This window comes from Xenopus laevis, chromosome 6L (assembly GCF_017654675.1).
Source record: "Xenopus laevis strain J_2021 chromosome 6L, Xenopus_laevis_v10.1, whole genome shotgun sequence".
Lineage (NCBI taxonomy): Eukaryota > Metazoa > Chordata > Amphibia > Anura > Pipidae > Xenopus > Xenopus laevis.
Window position 1 is genome coordinate 13,298,987 of NC_054381.1, and position 20,527 is coordinate 13,319,513.

At 40.0% G+C, this 20,527-nt stretch overlaps 1 protein-coding gene across 10 annotated transcripts in view; it reads right to left on the minus strand.

Annotated features, from left to right (window-relative positions):
- Positions 1–20,527, minus strand: part of kmt2c.L (lysine methyltransferase 2C L homeolog) — a 173,555-nt gene that overhangs the window by 127,004 nt on the left and 26,024 nt on the right. For all 10 annotated transcript variants that reach the window (XM_041565790.1, XM_041565791.1, XM_041565792.1 and 7 more), the window contains exon 2: positions 6,845–6,933. In XM_041565790.1, the coding sequence (XP_041421724.1) occupies positions 6,845–6,933 (89 nt within the window). The remainder of the gene's footprint in view (positions 1–6,844; positions 6,934–20,527) is intronic.

The window sequence follows — 20,527 nt, forward strand, 5'->3', positions numbered from 1 at the left end:
CAAAACGGGAGAAATTCGCCCATCACTAGCCACAGGTCTGCGGGTCGCTGGTCGGGTTGCGGATCTCATCTGAATTTCTTATCCTATGTAATGCTGACTATATTTTACTCCTTTTAAAGTGGACCTGTCACCCAGACACAAAAATCTGTATAATAAAAGTCCTTTTCAAATTAAATATGAAATCCAATTTCTATTTTTTATTAAAGCATTCATAGCTGTTGTAAACTCATTTAAACATCTCAGCTGTCAAATAGAGGCGGGGCAGACAATTACTTTCACTTTCCATTCAGCACTTCCTACATGTCACTGCTCTCCACACATTCCCCCTCTATCTTTACCATTTAATTGTGTAACCAGTGCGTGGGGATGGACATCAGGTCCCCCATTCTGGTGCACAAACAAGATTCTGAGATGATACAAGGCTTGTCTTAATAACAGAGTCCACAAAATGGCTCCTGCCTGCTTGTTATAATTATGAATCCCCAGACTGAAGGAAACAAGATTCAAATAATTTATATAGTGTAATTTAAGTTAATTTTGCTTGACTAATGTGATAAAATAGGATTTGGAATTTTTTTTTGGGTGACGGGTCCCCTTTAAAGTTTTATAAAACTTGTTTCTGCCCCCGCCCACTTTTGATGTCACTTCCGGTTTGCAGCACCATCGCTTCCTGTTTAATGGTGGTTGGCAGGTAGCGAGTTGGGTTGCGGATAAGGCAGCTGCGGGTCTGGGTTGGGTATAGGGTTGCCACCTTTTTGAAATTCCTTTACCGGCTGGTGGGGGCGGGGACGCAAAGGGGCTGGCCGTGACATCAAAATGGGCGGGGCGTGACATCAAAGGGGGTGGGGCCACGCCACGGACACTAAACGAACCACAAAGAAAAGGTAAGTTCAAGGGGATTGGGGGCAGGATGAGGGCTCTTTTTAATTGTATTACAAATTTACCGGCAGCTACATTGCCGGTAAATTTGTAATACCAGCCCCGGCCTTGGCAGGTATTTTACCGGCTAGGCCGGTAAAATACCAGCCGGGTGGCAACCCTAGTTGGGTAGCGGATCAAAGTGGGTAAATATACATGTTGCGGTTCGGGTCGCGGGTTCAGGTAAGGTCCAGGTCTTAGAAATTGGTTCGGCGCAGGACTCTACTTTCAGCAGCTCTGCATATGCTACAATAATGGGTTAAATGTGTTTTTATGCTGCATTTTTACACTGCCCTTTGGGTCAAGGTGGCAGGATAAAGGACTGGAAATAAAGCCTCGTTTATACATAATATTCCCTGAAATAATTGCTCACACTGAATACAAATTCCAATCTCAAGCTCAGGAATGTATTTTTTTTCTTCATTGCAGGAATTTTCTCTGCACATCAAAGTGTCTATTAATTATAAATTAACCTTGATTTAAAGCCCAGCTATTTGTTAGCAGCGGGAGAATTCTACCTAAATATTTACCTGTTTCTACTGATGATCCGTCAAGGACACTGTCTGTGCTGAGTAACAAAAGCTCAATAAACAACCTACAACATAAATGGGAGCAACAGCGAAGTCTGGAATTAAAATAATTCAACGGGTGGGGGGGGGGAATTGGTATTTTTATTTGTAGGGACATTTTTTTGTGTAGGGCTCTATCACGCTCATTGCTCAGTTCATTACACTGCCAGTTCCAATGCCCTAACTGATCGACATATGAAAAGGAATAGGGATTGCAATACAAATCATTAAAGGGGTGGTTCACCTTAAGGGTAATTGCACTTTGGGCGACTATTGAAAACGCATCGCCGCGTGTGCATTAGCGCAGGCGATTTTGTGCTGTAGCCTATGGGGAAAAGACGCTGAGGCAGTTCGGGGAGATAGTCGCGCAAAAGACGTGGCGATAAGTCGCCAGGCGACAAAATCTCCCCGAATCTCCTCGTCTGGCCTTACCCTTTACCCTAAAAATAACATTTAGTATGTTATAGAATGTCCAATTCTAAGCAACTTTTCAATTAGTCTTAATTATTTATTTTTTTATAGTTTTTTTTGTTATTTTCCTTTTTCTTTGGATTCTTCTCAGCTTTCAAATGGGGGTCACTGACCCCCATCTAAAAACAAATGCTCTGTAAAGCTATACATTTATTGTTATTGCTACTTTTTTATTATTCATCTTTCTATTCAGGCCTCTCCTATTCATATTCCACTCTCTTATTTAAATCAGTGCACAGTTGCTAGGCTAATTTGGACCCTAGCAACTAGATTGCGTAAACTGCACACTGGAGAGCTGCTGAATAAAAAGCTAAATAACTCAAAAACCACAAATAATAAAACATGAAAACCAATTGCAAATTGTCTCAGAATATCACTCTCTACATCATACTAAAAGTTAATTTAACAACCCCCTTTAAAAATCATTCTTTTTCTGGAAATGCATATTGTTTTGAGTATAAAGAAGTTATTTTTGGGCCTCTTTCAACCTGGGTAGTGGCCCCGACTCAATCTCAATCTCCCTTATCTGGAAATCTGTTCTCAAGAAAGTTCGAAATTACAAAAAGGCCATCTCTCATAGACTCCGTTTAAAGGGGTGGTTCACCTTTAAAAAAACTTTTGGTATGATATAGTATGGAAGATTCTAAGCAACTTTTCAATTTGGTCTTCATTATTTATTTTTTGTTAGTTTTGCAATTATTTGCCTTTTTCTTTTGCCTCTTTCCTGCTTTCAAATGGGAGTCAGTGACCCCAGCTAAAAAAAACAAATCCTCTCTAAAGCTACAAATGTATTGTTATTGCTACTTTTTAATTACTCGTCTTTTTATTTAGACCCTCTCCTATTCATATTCCTGTCTCTTAGTTAAATCAATGCATGGTTGCTAGGGGAATTTGGGCCTTAGCAAAAATGTAATGTAAACATTAAATAAACCCAATAGGCTGGTTTTGCCTCCAATAAGGATTCATTATATCTTAGTTGGGATCAAGTACAAGCTACTGTTTTATTATTACAGAGAAAATGGAAATAATTTTTATAAATTTGGATTATTTAATTATAATGGAGTCTACGGGAGGCAGTCTTTCTGTAATTCAGAGCTTTCTGGATAACCGGTTTCTGGATAACGGATCCCATACCTGTACAGCATTTCTAGCCTACTTCTTTAGTTAGGCTTTAGTTCTCCTTTAACACAAAGGTAAAGTCCATTAGAGCCAATCATTACTTTCCATCATCTGAAGTTAAAATGATCACAGCACATTTCCAGGGGTATAATTCCAGCAAAAGCAATTTTATTAGGGATGCACCGAATCCACTATTTTGGATTCGGCTGAACCCCCGAATCCTTCGCGAAAGATTCGGCCGAATACCGAACCTGAATTCTAATTTGCATATGCAAATTAGGGGTGGGAAGGGGAAAAACATTTTTTTTTTTTACTTCCTTGTTTTGAGACAAAAGGTCACACGATTTCCCTGCCCGTCCATAATTTGCATATGTAAATTAGGATTCAGGTCAGCCAGGGAGAAGGATTCGTCAGAATCCGAATCCTGATGAAAAAGTCCGAATCCCGAACCGAATCCTGGATTCGGTGCATCCCTAAATTTTATAGCATAGAGTCACATCATTGGCCTAAATCCTGCACAATATTCCAGCCGTTACAACCTCTAAATCCAGAGCAACAAATCGTATGTGACAAATGCGGATATACAATTGTTCTCCATTGTGTTTGTGTTTCATATAATATGTATGGTCTGCTCTACTTCCACTACAAATAGGCTACAAAAGCCGTGAGATGTTTAAATCCAAAGCCTGAAGGTTCCTACTGCATCAAACCTTTATATTCTGTTCTCTTTGCACATTCATTTCTAAACGCTTTATAGAGGCCTCAGGCCACAAATGCTTTGTCTTGTTGAATAAATCCCCAGAAGAAGGTAGTACATTAACAATACATATTATATAAATGCATTCATTTCTCTTTTTCTTGATTCCACGCACCTTTTATATCCCAGGAGCTGAGGAGCAGAAACAGTGTACACATAAAAATTTTGTACTGGTGCCATATAAAACACATGCATGTGACTACCAAAATAGCCAACTGGTTGCTATGGGCAATTGCACTGGTGCAATTTAGGTGCAGCTGCAATTAGAGATGGCCGAATTTGCAGTAAATTTCCACGTTTCACCCTCAGCAAATACATTTTCGAATTTGCTGCGAAAATTCACTGGCATCAGTTTTTTTGACACCGGCGACAATTCCGACACCGTCGTTAATTTCGAAGTCAGTGACAATTAAACGCACGCCTTTGACTTTAGTCTGCGTCTTAATTGTCGACGGCGTCGATTTTGACGCCCGCAAATTGACCCCGGTGTCAAAAGGGGACAAATTCACCCATCACTAGCTGCAATCCCTACTGAGCATGCTCCCAGGACTTTATTAAAAAAAAAAAAACCTGCTACAAATGATATATCTGTTTCTACGAGTCTACTTGGCGTTTTTATGTTGCGTTTTTAAAATATGCAGCAGAGAGTAAATAAAAAAAATAAAAATGTAGCCCTATTGAAAATTATGGAATATGCACTAAAGCAATTCGCATGAGGCACTTGCGAGCCGACATCTGCCACGCAACGTGGCGTTTCCTTGGCGTTTTTCAGCAGAACCAATACGCCAAGGAAACGTCATATTATTTATTGATATTAACCCTATGGGATCCGCAGGTTTGGAAATACACTTCTCTTAAATACGCCGTGTATTTTCAATATGGTAGCCATGCGCATATAGGGGTTTGTGGCGCTGTATGCCGGTGACGTAATTATGTTGCGTATTTATGATCAGTACAGCTAAATTTTACATGCAAATTGATTTTCCGCTTGGCTTTTTTTTCACAAAAATTTACAAAAAATTCTTCCGAGTGGAATGAGAAAAAACGTAAATGTATGTTGCGAAAAGAAAACTACAGGCTGAAAAACGCATACACAGCAGCTTGTTTATATAAATTATTGTAGTACTTATCTGTTATCTACTGTGTATCCTGTACTCGATTGGCTGCCCCCCTGGATACACAGCAGCTTGTTTATATAAACTATAGTAGTACTTATCTGTGATCTACTGTGTATCCTGTGTTTGAATGGCTGCCCCCCTGGATACACAGCAGCTTGTTTATATAAACTATAGTAGTACTTATCTGTTATCTACTGTGTATCCTGTGTTTGAATGGCTGTCCTCGTGGCTACACAACAGCTTGTTTATATAAACTATAGTAGTACTTATCTGTTATCTACTGTGTATCCTGTGCTTGAATGGCTGCCCCCATGGCTACACAGCAGCTTGTTTATATAAACTATAGTAGTACTTATCTGTTATCTACGGTGTATCCTGTGCTTGAATGGCTGCCCCCATGGCTACACAGCAGCTTGTTTATATAAACTATAGTAGTACTTATCTGTTATCTACTGTGTATCCTGTGCTTGAATGGCTGCCCCCATGGCTACACAACAGCTTATTTATATAAACTATAGTAGTACTTATCTGTTATCTACTGTGTATCCTGTGCTTGAATGGCTGCCCCCATGGCTACACAGCAGCTTGTTTATATAAACTATAGTAGTACTTATCTGTTATCTACTGTGTATCCTGTGCTTGAATGGCTTGTTTATATGAACTATAGTAGTGTTTTTGAAGCAAACACCTGTCTTACCAGTGCAGGGCAACACTACATTATATTGTTGTTCCTTTAAAACACTTTTTTTTGGTGTTACTGTTGCTTTAACGCTTGTTAAAAAAAAAAAACAACTTGTTATGTTTTACATCCATGCTTGTAGGACAATACTAGGTATGCAGCAATAAAATCTCCATTATCACATTTAAAAGCTTTGAGTTAGCAGTAAAACACATCAGTGTTTAACAAGGGATTACAATTGTAAAAGCAGCATTAAAGGAACAGTAAGAGAGTTGGCTCTGCCTCTCTCTCACCTTATTGTGCAAGTTGCCCTTGTACTGACCTCTGCCAGGGCTGGACACATCATCAGTCTGGTGACAGATCTGTCCATAAGCAGTCACTTACATTTTCCATGCATGTCAAGAGAGACATTTAGTGACCCGCCACAATGTTGTGCAACAAAATCCTGGCACAAGTCTGACTGCTTTCCAATTCCTCTGTCTGTGCCTATTCTCAGGTTATTCAGTGTATATTGGCTTTAAAGGAGAACTAAAGCTTAACCAAAGAAGTAAGTAGAAACATTATACGTTATGTTTTGTGCTTCTGGACCAGCCCAAGGCAACCACAGTCCTTTAGCAGTAACGATATGTGTCTCCAAAGATGCCCCAGTAGCTCCCCATCTTCTTTTCTGCTGATTCACTGCACATGCTCTGTGCTGCTGTCACTTACTGAGCTTAGGGACCCACTCACAATATACAGTACACATAGAATAGAAATGTCACAATATAAGGCTGATTAGTAATTAATACAGATAATTACTACATGGCAGCACAGAAACCAGTGCAATTAGCATCAGAATTTAATAATCAGCAAACCTGTAGCATCAGCTTATATTACAGCCAGGGAAGCTCATTTTCTGCTGGATAATTAGCGACGACCCCTAAGCTTAGCTTCTCAACAGCTGCTCAGAGCCCACTGAGCATGTGAGTGTCACAGACACTTTCCAAGATGGTGACCCCCTGTGACAAGTTTGAAGTCCTGGATCATTGCTGCTATTGACAAGCTGCAATTTTAGGCTGGTGCAATAGGTTTAGTTTATAAAATATGATATTTTAGCCATATTCATTTTTAGGGTTCAGTTCTCCTTTAAAGGAGGCACTATTCTTATGGCAGTAGAGCCTAATAAGAAAAAAGCAACATTTGTGTCCCATAAACAAGAATAATCTTATTGTACCTGTGTCTGCAGAGTTTTCAGGTTCTGCTCCCTCAAGCCCATCCATGCTATCTTCATCCTCCAAAGCAGCTTTTCCTCTACTACGAGGCCTAGAATCAACAGAAAAAAAGAAAAAAAAGATGGTGAGCATTTCTATACTTCTATAGTCAATTGAACATGGATAGCTCTATTTATGACACAGTCATTATTTCACTATGAAATGCTTAATTAACATTACTGAAATCAATTAGAGGCAGAGGTGCTGACCACTAATCATTTCAAACATCTGCTCTTGTGATTTTATAGAACACAAGCAACAAACCGTATGTGAATGAAGTTAAAAAAAGGAATTACAGGTATGGGACCGGATATGCAGAAGGCTCGGGACCTGGGGTTTCCTGGATAAGAAATCGTTCCATAATTTGGATCTCCATACCTTAAGTCAACTAAAAAATAATTAAACCCGAATAGGCTGGTTTTGCCTCCAATAAGGATTAATTATATCTTAGTTGGGATCATTACAAGGTACCGTTTAATTATTACAGAGAAAAAGGAAATGATTTTTAAAGGTTTGAATCGTTTGATTATAATAGTCAATGGCCGTCCTGTAACTTGGAACTTTCTGGATAATGGGTTTCCGGATAAATGATCCAATAACTGTACCTATAAATTAAACAATTTTTATAGTGCCCCTTCATAACAAAGCAAGGGAAATACAACACCTGTACTGTTTAATACAGGTATGGGATCCGTTGTCCGGAAATTACAAAAAGGCTGTCTCCATTATACTCCATTTTATCCAAATAATACAAATTTTAAAAAATTATTTCCTTTTTTTCTTTACTAATAAAACAATCCCTTATACTTGATCCAAATGAAGATATAATTAATCAAAATTGGAAGCAAAACAGCCTATTGGGTTCATTTCATATTTACACGATTTTCTAGTAGACTTAAGGTATGAAGATCTAAATTATGGAAAGATCCATTATCTGGTAAACACCAGGTCCCGAGTATTCTGGATAATGGGTCCCATGCGTGTATAGGAAAAAGCAATAAATAAATAAAGGGAATAAAGTGTAACAAAGTGCAATGAGCTGTGCAGGTACAACGCCTAAAAACCTGGACACACAACTGTCATTTTAACCTGGTTGGAACTGCTACTTGATTCGACCTGCAACTGCCTTATCTGCAACCCAACCTCCTACCTGCTAGCCACCATGAAACCATAAGTGAGAAGAAAAAACAAAACAAAGAGTCAAATTTGCTTATATTGAGCCTCATGGCCGACACCTACTCCTCCAAATCCTACCCACAGCCTACAAAATACCTGTTTTTGTTTTGCAGGTACCCATCCTGATGAAGGACACCTCAATGAGCATTTCTACAGGCACATAAAATGTATATACACATATAGGAAGTGACTACTATCAGTTCTACTTTAACTTTAAGGTTTAGCCCTAAAAAATATTGAAAAATATACGTCCCAAGCAGTCAAAGTATGCCAGGGTGTCAGCTCTGTAAACAATTAGCAACTAGGGATGCACCGAATCCTCTATTTTGGATTCGGACGAACCCCCGAATCCTTCGCGAAAGATTCGGCCGAATACCGAACCAACTCCTAATTTGCTTATGCAAATTAGGATTTGGCCGAACCCAAATACTGCTGAAAAAGGCCGAATCCTGCTGAATCCCGAACCGAATCCTGGATTCAGTGCATCCCTTTTAGCAACTAATACAAAAGTTGCTGGCATTCCTCATAAGTAGCAGCTGCAGCCCAGGCATGCCCGGTGCACTAATTAAAAACAAAAAGATTTGTAAGGGCTCTTACTGACGAGCGTTTTTACCTGCGCTCCCCTGCGGCTGAACGCAGAAATAGACGCATTCAATTTTTTCCAATGGGGCTGTACTCACACAGGCGCATGTAGGCGCCGAACGCATGTTGAGACGCAACATGCTGCATTTTTCCTGCGTTCGGCGCCTACACGCGCCTGTGTGAGTACAGCCCCATTGGAAAAAATCGAATGCGTCTATTCCTGCGCTCCCCTGTGGCTGAACGCAGAAAAACGGAACGCAGGGGAGCGCAGGTAAAAACACTCGTCAGTAAGAGCCCTTAAAGTGAACCACCCTTTGGGGCAGAAGGAAGCATTTCTATAATTGACCTGCACAACACGGTGATTCCTTCAGCCAGCAATTTTGTTATTTTTGGGGTAAATGATATAACCTTCCCTACAGAACAAGTAGCTTTACAGGAGAAGAGAAGGTTAAAGCGAAATAAGCTTTATCAGAAAGGTCTATATCAGGGGTCAGCAACCTTTACTATCAAAAGAGCCATTTTGCCCCCTGTTGCCCTAGAGCCGCAAAACATAACACGGCTTATAAACTTTTAAAAGTTTTAACCTTTTTTTAATTGTAACTGTTACAACAAGAACAGAATACAACAAACAGAAGTGCATTGTGTATGTGTAGGGCTACTTTGAAATAAATGAAACACTGAATAGCCCTATTAAATGCTAGTGTTCTCATCTGTTTAATGTAACTTTTGTTTCTGAAGCTCCAGGATGATCTTCCCTCTCTTGTCTTGAGTGTGTGACCGCGGTAAGGACCATGATGAATCATCTTGCTGCGGCTCGGTCTTGCCTGTCACTCCTGGGACGTCTATACAGCCCTCGCACCTGCTTGCGGCTTCCTGAGTGGGCGACCGCGGTAAGCTAACGGTGGTCGCACACTCAAGAAGCCTCCATCAATTGCGAGGGCTGTATAGACAACATGACAGGCAAAGCCGCAAGACTGAGCCGCAGCAAGCAGGATGAAGAGCCGCATGAGGCTCTAGAGCCGCGGGTTGCCTACCCCTGGTCTATATGAATATACCAGTAAACCCTCAAAGTAATTCTGTTCTGAGTCCTCTGTCTAAAGAAACACAGCATTTCTTTCCTTCTATTGTGTACTCATGGGCTTCTGTATCAGACTTCCTGTTTTCAGCTTAAACCTCCAGGGCTTGGGCTTGAGCATGCTCAGTTTGCTCCTCTCTTCCCCCCTGCTATAATCTGAGCCCAGAGCTATGAGTGAGCAGGGAGAGTCTCAGGAAGGAAGTGATGTCACACCAAGCTAATATGGCAGCTGCTATACTAAAACAGAGAGAGCTTCTAGAGCAGTTTACTCAGGTATGGTATAGCATTGTGCAGAATAAATATAATTTTATAGGTTGCACAATTGTGGCTAATCTATTGGTAATAAACTGGTACAGTAGCTTTCCTTTTCCTTTAAGCCCCTATAGTTTAAATGAGAATACCTGAAGCCACTAGTAGAAGCTGCTCGACTCTGAGTACTGTGTATCCGTTGCTTGTGAGCAATGTGTGTCTGACCACAATGTAGGCCACCCGGGCTGCAAAGAACCTTTCTGACTGTGCCGGGCAGAGGTGTGAACTTTGCTTCTATTTGGTTATTGACATTCTCTAATTATTATTCATTTAGAGAGTAAATGGAAGGGACATGCTCTAAGTTTCAGCTGCTTAATCATCACAAAGTCAATACCAGCACCAAAACCCCTTTGGTACCCCGAGCAAATGCTCATTGACAAACTACCTTTGTTTTATACCAAATAATGCAAATACAGAGGTCTGGCTGGCAGTTACAGGATACTCTGTCTGCTGAGCAGAGGTGAAACAAAAGGGGTACAAAAGCAGTACAGGTATGGGACCTGTTATCCAGAATGCTCAGGACCTGGGGTTTTCCGGATAATGGATCTTTCTGTAATTTGGGTCTTCATGCCTTAAGTCTACTAGAAATTCATTTAAACATTAAATAAACCCAATAGGCTGGTTTTGCTTCCAATAAGGATTAATTATATCTTAGTTGGGATCAAGTACAAGCTACTGTTTTATTATTACAGAGAAAAAGGAAATCATTTATAAAAATTTGGATTATTTGGATAAGATGGAGTCTATGGGAGACAGCCATTCCGTAATTCGGAGCTTTCTGGATATCGGGTTTCCGGATAAGGGATCATATACCTGTACAGGTATGGGATCTGTTATCTGGAAACCCATTATCCAGAAAGCTCAGAATTACGGAATAGCAGTCTCCCATAGACTCCATTTTATCCAATTTTTAAAAAATGATTTCCTTTTTCTCTGTAATAATAAAACAGTACCTTGTACTTGATCCCAACTTAAAGGAAAACTATACCCCCCAAACAATGTAGGTCTCTATTAAAAGATACTAAGTAAAACAGCTCATGTGTAAAACCCTGCTTCATGTAAATGAACCATTATCATAATAATATACTTTTTTAGTAGTATGTGCCATTGGGTAATCATAAATAGAAAATTGCCATTTTAAAAAATAAGGGCCGCCCCAAGAGATCGTAAGATTCACTGTGCACACATACAAACCACATGTAAGGTCACATGAGCCAATTAACAGACAGAGTTCTGCCTTTTGCTTCCTCACTTCTTCCTCTTACAGTTAGTGTTGTAGTATTTCTGGTCAGGTGATCTCTGAGGCAGCACAGATAGAGTCACGAAATGGTGGTTCAAGGCAAGAGATGTAAAAGGGCAATATTTATGTAAATATATATTCCAATTTGGTAAGATTCTTTAATATGTCATTCAATTTGATATAAACAATCTGTTGTTTAGGTGTTCATTTCGGGGGTATAGTTTTCCTTTAATCCTTATTGGAAGTAAGACCATCTTATTGGGCTTATTTAATGTTTACATGAAATAACTAATGACTTATGAGGATCTCAATTATTGAAAGATCCATTATCCGGAAACCCCCAAGTGCTGAGCATTCTGGATAACAGATCCTATCCCTGTATCTCTATATACAGACTCGGAGGTAGCTAAAAATGTGCATTTTTAATGCAGTTTCCTTGGACCAAGGCCACAAGAGCATACACTCTGCGACTCTGCATTATTACAATGTATACATGCTGTACAAACAATGGCTTTGTAGAGAAGCAGATACACAAGGTAGCATTATAAAGTGTTAAAAGACAGTAGTGGGAGTGCCCAGCTCTGAAGAGTTTACGGTCTACAAGCATGGGCTTGGCTCATCCACAGACATTTACCGCTGCTACAGGTGAGTGGATATAGCAACTTGGTAGGTTGGCAGAAGAGACATGTCAAAAGGGCTCAGTGAGTCACGGTGATGGGCACATATCAGTATAATGGGCTAAAGATTAAGTGAGTTATTTATCAAAGGTCAAATGTTGAGGTTTTTTTTATACCCTGAACTCGAATGGTATCTTATTTAAGAAAAAACTCAAATGGAAAAAACTTGATTCAGCGAGTTTGAGTTGCGAAGTCTGAATAAATTGAGTCTTTCGGTGGGAAAATAACTCGAATTGTTTGAGTTTTCGGGCCAAACCCTCTGAAAAAACTGGATCATGAAGGCTATTAACATTTAAATCCGTAAAGCCACCAGCATTGTGGCTGATCCAACACACCCCTCACACTCACTGTTCACACTCCTGCCATCTGGAGAAAGGTACCGAAGCATTAGGGCCCTCACTAGCAGACTGTGTAACAGGTTCTTCCCCCAAGTCATAAGGCTCCTGAATACTCAGGGACCGGACAGATCTCTCTCACACACACTCCATCTGACCTTACTATATACTACAACGTTACACAGCCACTGTACGCCATTGTATAAATAAATAACCATTGGATACAATTGTTCTCTATGAGCACATCTGCACTTTATCATGTTCTTACTACCATCATATCACAATGATAAACCCATCATGGCTGACGTTTAGCATTATTAACTTACCGTATATACTCGAGTATAAGCCGTGTTTTTCAGCCCCCAAAATATGCTGAAAAACTCTACCTTGGCTTATACTCGGGTCAAGAGCGAAAACGGTCGCCCAAGAATAGTCGCCGGGAACCAAGAATGGACGTCGGCGTCCAAAAATGAGACGCCGGCACCTCCAATGGGAGCCGAAACCCTAAATTTTTTGATTGAAACTTACCAGAAGCTGCTGCATTTCTCACCCTAGGCTTATACTCGGCTTATACTCGAGTCAATAAGCTTTCCCAGTGTTGAAGGTAAAATTAGGTACCTCGGCTTATACTCGAGTATATAGGGTAACATATTACATCTGCTGTGTGCGCTGTCTTGTCCTTTCCCTGCACTGTGCTGTCCTGTCTTGCAGGAGTTGCATATTTTTGCATTTGCGCGTTTTGTCTGTTGTCCGGTACATCTATGTTGTGTGTAGCACCATGGTCCTAGAGGAACGTTGTTTAGTTTCACTGTGTACTGTACAAACGTATGTGGATGAAATGACCATAAACTCACTCTTGACTTGACTCTTGATTTTCAAGGGACCTCTGCTATTGACTCCTACATGACCTCGACAGGTTTTACACGGTGTATTTTTGGATTTGAGCGATTTCCAGTATCGGGATATAAAAAATCTCGAAAAATTTGACTTTTTTTTTTTTTAAACTTGAAAAATGCAAGTTCGTTTTTTGACCAAAAAAAAAATAACCTTGAATTTTGGTGAAAAACACAACTCGAACCTTAATAAACAACCCCCTTAAAGAAGAACTAAAGCTTAACCTAAAAAATAGATCAGAAATGGTGTACATGCTGTTTTGTGCTTCTATCCCAGCCCAAGGCAACCACAGCCCTTCAGCAGTAAAGATCTCTGTCTCCAAAGATGCCCCAGTAGCTCCCCATCTTCTTTTCTGCTGATTCACTGCACATGCTCTGTGCTGCTGTCACTTACTGAGCTTAGGGACCCACTTACAATATACAGTACACATAGAATAGAAATGTCACAATATAAGGCTGATTAGTAATTAATACAGATAATTACTACATGGCAGCACAGAAACCAGTGCAATTAGCATCAGAATTTAATCAGCCCTGTAGCATCAGTTTATATTACAGGGGAAGCTCATTTTCTGCTGGATAATTAGTGAGGACCCCTAAGCTTAGCTTCTCAACAGCTGCTCAGAGCCCACTGAGCATGTGAGTGTCACAGACACTTTCCAAGATGGTGACCCCCTGTGACAAGTTTGAAGTCCTGGATCATTGCTGCTATTGACAAGCTAAAACTTTAGGCTGGTGCAATAAGTTCAGTATATAAAATATGCCATTTGTAACCATGTTCATTTTTAAGGGTTAGTTCTCCTTTAAAGTGTCATGTTTGAGGCCACCAGAAAACCCACCCAGCATTGGCATTCACTTATAGGCAGCTGAATACAGTTGAGCGTCTGTGGAGAGTATCCAAGTGTGACATTAGCTTTAAGTTCCAGTTGCACACCCAACAGGTGGCAGACACCATATGTTCAAAATAACACAAGAGGTTTTTATTCAGAACAGCATGGCGTGCTCTTTACATCCTGAGCTCTGCTAAATAACTATGATAACTGGCAGAAAATGTGGATTATAATTAACAGTTATAATTTACACTTGAGTGTGTCTATGCTTAGATTTTGGTAGGGCACCACCAAAACTTCAGCAATCAGGAGCACTAGGCGACTTCGAGCTGCTCTACTAACGGTTCCCTAAGCCAATGACTCTTATTTGCAACTGTCGCCTATGAGCCAACAAGTGAATGAATGGAAGTCTTCATACAAAACCTATTCATTCATCCTTATTGACCCATTTGCAAGTTCTGATTCTGATGGCTACTTCCTGGAAGTTCTTCATTGCAGGGAGTCACATTGTGGCATCTAAATACAGCTGCGCTTGGTCTGCTTTGCCATGTGATAAATAGCATTGCAACAGACATAATAAATTGCAAAATGGAAATCCATTTTATTTCTAAATAATTATGCAAAAATAAATCTCTGCAATATAATGATGCCCAAGAGAAAGTCACTGGCCTTCCATGGGAATTTGTATAGTCCTTAGTCTAGACATCTTTGTAAGATATGATTTTAATATAATCTGTCCCTGGAACATGCAGGGGAAGATTTATCAAGGGTCGAATTGAAAATTCGATTTTTCAAATTTTTTTTTATGGTCAAAACTGTCAAATTAGATCTATCGGAAATTCGAGTTTTTAAAAAAAAAATTCAAATTAGATTTTCAAGATTTATCATACTCTGTCCCTTTGAGAATTAGAATTCAACTATTTGCCACCTAAAACCTGACGAATTACTGTTTAAGTCAATGGGAGAGGTACAGGGATCAATTTGGAAATGTTTGCAGCCGTCCTGAAATTCAAGTTTTTGTTGGTTTTTTTTTTGGAGTAAGGGCCCTTACACACTGGCGTTTTGAGTAAATGCACGCCATTACTGTCAAGGGGGCTGTACTCGCACTAGGGATGCACCAAATCCACTATTTTGGATTCGGCCGAACCCCCGAATCCTTCACGAAAGATTTGGCAGAATACCGAACCAAATCCTAATTTACATATGCAAATTAGGGGTGGGAAGGGGAAACATTTTTTTAATTCCTTGTTTTGTGACAAAAAGTCATGAGATTTCCCTCCCTGTCCCTCATTTACATATGCAAATTAGGATTCGGATTTGTTTCGGCCGAATCCTGGACCGAATCCTGGATTCAGTGCATCCCTAACTCACACAGACGCATGTAAGTACTGAACGCAGGTTTGGATGCAGCATGTTGCATTTTACCTGCATCTGTGAGAGTACAGCCACATTGAAAAGAATTCAGTGCGTCTACTCCTGCGCTCCCCTGTGGCTGAACGCATGAAACCGTAACGCAGGGGAGCGTAGGTAAAAACGATCGCCTGTAAGAGCCCTAATACTCAAATCTAGTTTGATTGAATTTCGAATCGAATTCGATTAGAATTTTCGGGTCGTTTAAATTAGTATAAAAAAATTTATACATTTCGACTAGAATTTCGAATTTGTGAGAGTTTTAAAAAGACTTGCACGAATTCGAAATTCAACCCTTGATAAATGTGCCTTCCCGAGTGAGAAACGATTGTCCCATTCCATATAAAAGCGGTACAGTATTGTTTACACTAGGGATGCATCGAATCCAGGATTCAGTTCGGGATTTGGCCTTTTTCAGTAGGATTAGTTTTCAGCTGAATCCTTCTACAAGGCCAAACCGAATCCGAATTTGCATATGCAAATTAGGGGCGGGGAGGTAAGTTGCGTGACTGTCACAAAACAAGGAAGTAAAAATGTTTTCCCCTTCCCACCCCTAATTTGCATATGCAAATTAGGATTTGGTTCTGTATTCGGCAGAATCTTGTGAAGGATTCTGGAGTTCGGCTGAATCCAAAATAAAGGATTGGGTGGATCCCTAGTTTACACACCTGCAGGATTAATTAGCAGACTTCAGAAGCCTTCCAGTAAAGAGAAAACTGCCCATCACTAATTACAAGTGGATAAAAAAGACAAATAGGAGGACGACAGCAGCCCTTTATTTGTATGAGAACGATGTTAAGACTAACGAGCTGAATTATTTCCTGAACTGGCTGGTTTCCTGGTGATAAGGCCAGAACAGCATGGAGAGACTTTATAAATAAATGATTTGCCTGTTTTAAATAAGCTCATCAAGACCTTGAGCATTTACACAACTCCCATGCAATTCACTCACAGACACATCTATACCAGAATAATAGATATTACATGAAAAGTAACATTAAAGTCACCCTAGAACGGCCAATTCTAAGCAACTTTTCAATTGGTTTTCATTATTTATTTTTTAGTTATTTGCCTTTTTCTTCTGACCCTTTGCAGCTTTCACATGGGGGTCGCGGACTCCCTTCTAAAAATACAAATGCTCTGTAAGGCTACAAAATGTATTGTTACTTTTTATTACCGATTCTTCTATTCAGGCCTCTCCTATTCATATTCTCTTATTCAAATCAATGCATGGTTGCTAGGGTAATTTGGACCCTAGTTACCAGATTACTTAAGATGTAAATTGAAGAGCTGCTGAATAAAAAGCTAAATAACTCAAAAACCTTCAATAATTACAAATGAAAACCAATGGCAAATTGTCTCAGAATATCACTCTCTACATCATACTAAAAGTTTTCTCAAAGGTGAACAACCCCTTTAAGGAACCCGGCATTTTTACCCCAATACATTAGAGTAAACTGCAGTCCAGGAACGGATTGCTCTTCCATTTACCAGTCATTTAGTGATGCCACTAAAAGCAACCGTAGCAACCAGGCAGTGATTTCAATGGTAAATTGCCAGATGGGGGCTTGATTGGGGTGGGGGATATAGTTTGGTCACTCTTGATGATGAAGTAGACAATGTATTGGCCCATAAATGGTTTTATATATTCTTTATATGAAGACATTAAAGGGGTGGTTCACCTTTAATTGAATTTTTAGTATATTACAGAATGGCTAACTCTATGCAACTTTTCAACTTGTCTTCATTATTCATTTATTTTTATTGTTTTTGAATTATTTGCATTCTTCTTCTGACTCTTTCCAGCTTTCAAATGGGGGTCACCGACCCCCACCTAGAAACAAATGCTCTGTAAGGCTACACATTTATTGTTATTGCTACTTTTTATTACTCATCTTTCTGTTCAGGGCCTCTTCTATTCGTATCCCAGTCTTTTATACAAATAAATGCAGGGTTGCTAGAGTAACTAGAATCCTAGTAACCAGAAACTGCAAACTGGAGAGCTGCTGAATAAAAAGATAAATAACTCAAAAACCACAAATAATAAAAAATTAAAACCAATTTCAAATTGTCTCAGGATATTACTACCAACACAAGTTTATTAAGGTGTCCATAGACAAAAAAGTTTGTTACGGTGGCCATAGAAGCACCAATAATATGATCATGAAATTTTCGTACGATATTCAGTGTTTATATGGTGGGAGACGAGCCAACTGATATTGGCAGAAGACTTGGATATCGGTTGGCTTGTCAATCGGGCAGACGGAAATTTTTGATCAGGCTCTTTTGAAGGCATCTGAACATCAGCCATTGTTAGTGCTGAATCGTCAGATACAGGTAGAATTCTATTGTTTGTACTGGGTGTAAGGAAAACGAGTGATTCACAGAGTAGTAGTAGATAGAGAGAATAGAGAAACACCTTAAAGATGGTGTGGGATGCACCGAATCCACTATTTTGGATTCAGCCAAACCCCCGAATTCTTTGTGAAAGATTACGCAGAATACCGAACTGAATCCTAATTCTAATTTGCATATGCAAATTAGGGGTGGGAAGGGGAAACCATTTTTTACTTCCTTGTTTTGTGACAAAACGTCACACAATTTCCCTCCCCGCCCCTTATTTGCATATGCAAACCAGGATTCAGATTCGGTTCGTCCTGGCAGAAGGATTTGGCTGAATCCGAATCCTGCTGAAAAAGACAGAATCCTGGCCGAATCCCAAACCTAATCCTGGATTCGGTGCTTCCCTAGTTTCTACCTGTAGCTCTACACGCACGACCGTTCCTGGAATTGTAATCGTAACGTCTATGGCCACCTTTAGACATTTAATTGGACCAGATCATGCAGAGCACTGCAACGGACCACAGCTTCAACTTTATATTCATTTATTGCATGTGACCTATCCTAGGCAACGTTGCAATTGGACTGCATTATTCACTGTTTTTAGTTTTCTCTTCTGCCTATTTACATCCTACCACTGAAAACGCTGTGGTCGTCAGTGTCACTGACCCCAGCAACCACTGTGAGGCTTTCATTTTTCTTATTATTTTTTTTTCATTTTTTTTTCTGTTTATCTGTCTTTTATCTTTCTTTGCTATTGATCGTCAATTTCGGCATCTAAATTGCTGCCCAGTTGGTAGGGTAATTAAGCTCTAGCAACGAGACTGCAGTCCAAATTTTTAGCCAGAGGCCTACAAACCAAAAATGTCTTTAATTTAAAAAATACAAAAACATTAAAAAAAAACAAAAAAAACATTCAAGCAGTAGTCATAATGGGTCAAATTTTGTTACAGAGAGACACTGTAGAACATATATGGAAAGCCTAACCCCAAGCCTTTATTTGTCTTCCCTTAGGTACATGCTGTAACATAATGATAAATGTGAGTTCCTCCAAAAAATAGAACAGCAAGTAAAAAAATAGAAAATATTTATTAGTACATATTTGGCAAAGGCCTAATGCGTTTTGTGCCTGTTTTGGGCACTTACTCATAGGCTAAATGGCAAACCCCTGTACATGGGTTACATGGGTTATATCAAAAAGAGCAGCCTATCACAATCAGTGAAAGCAAATTGCCAGTTTGGATACTTATTTACATAGAGGTTCTCTCCCTGAATCAGTGGTACAGGCTGATACATTAGATAGCTTTAAGAAGGGATTAGATGGTGTTTAGCAAGTGAGGGAATACAGGGTTATGGGAGATAGCTCATAGTACAAGTTGATCCAGGGACTAGTCCCATTGCCATTTTGGAGTCGGGAAGGAATTTTTTTTCCCTTCTGAGGCAAATTGGAGAGGCTTCAGATGGGTTTTTTTGCCTTCCTCTGGATCAACTGGCAGTTAGGCAGATATAATAATAAAAAAAAAAAAAAAAAGTTTGAACTTGATGGACGTGTGTCTTTTTTCAACCTTACTTACTATGTTACTATGTTAGGTTCATTAGACTGCAGTGTACTCCTACAAGGTTTACAAATTAGTGATGTGCGGGACAGAATTTCCCCGACCCTAACCCACCTTCCCTTAGCCCGCGCAAATACGACTTCGGAGTTCCTTTTACAGCCCCACGCTGCCCTGCCCGCCAATGACATCGCAAAAGGGGTGGGGCGCAACGTCTATAAAAGAAGAACCTGGAAGTCAGAAGCCGGCATTGGCCCGAACCCGCGGGTATCGCGCTGTCCCGCACATCACTATTAAAATTGCTTGATAAGAACAGAAATACTCAAAACATTTAGTAATCACAAAACTTAAGTGAAAAAATACATGAAGAATTAAGTGAAAAAATAAGTATTAGATAAAATAATGTATAAATAAAGATTAGTGGCACAGTAACATCCTCCCTAATTCAATGCATGGTTGCTAGGGTAATTTGGACAGTAGCAACCAGATTGCTGAAATTGCAAACAGGAGAGCAGCTGAATAAAAAGCTACATAACTCAAAAACCACAAATAATAAAAACCAATTGCACACTGTCTTGGAATATCACTCACTACATCATACCAACAGTTAATTTAAAGGTAACCAACCCCTTTAACAAAGGCAACCCTATCTCATTTCAATTAGGGCTCTTACTGACGAGCAGTTGTAGCTGCACTCCCCTGCGTTCCGTTTTTCTGCGTTCAGCCGCAGGGGAGCGCAGGAATAGACGCATTACGGTTTTTCCAATGGGGCTGTACTCACACAGGCGCGTGTAGGCGCCGAACGCAGGTTGAGACTGCATTTTTCCCTGTGTTCGGCGCCTACACACGCCTGTGTGAGTACAGCCCCATTGTAAAAAACGTAATGCGTCTATTCCTGCGCTCCCCTGTGGCTGAATGCAGAAAAACGGAACGCAGGGGAGCGCAGCTACAACCGCTTGTCAGTAAGAGCCCTAAAGCCTCACCCCCTCCAGAAGTCAAAACTGGTGATCAACAAGCAACAATCAATTAAATTACTTTCCAGAAAGACTGATTTTATATTTTATTACCCAGCTGAAGTTTTAACACATCCATGGCAGATCTAGAAGGATCCACCCGACTGGAACACCTTTTCACAACCCCATGTGGAAGCACTGCCAGCACGCTGCATTCTTAATTAGCAGTTAAAATAGATGATGTGTTTCCAAACGATGCTTCCTATTAAAGTA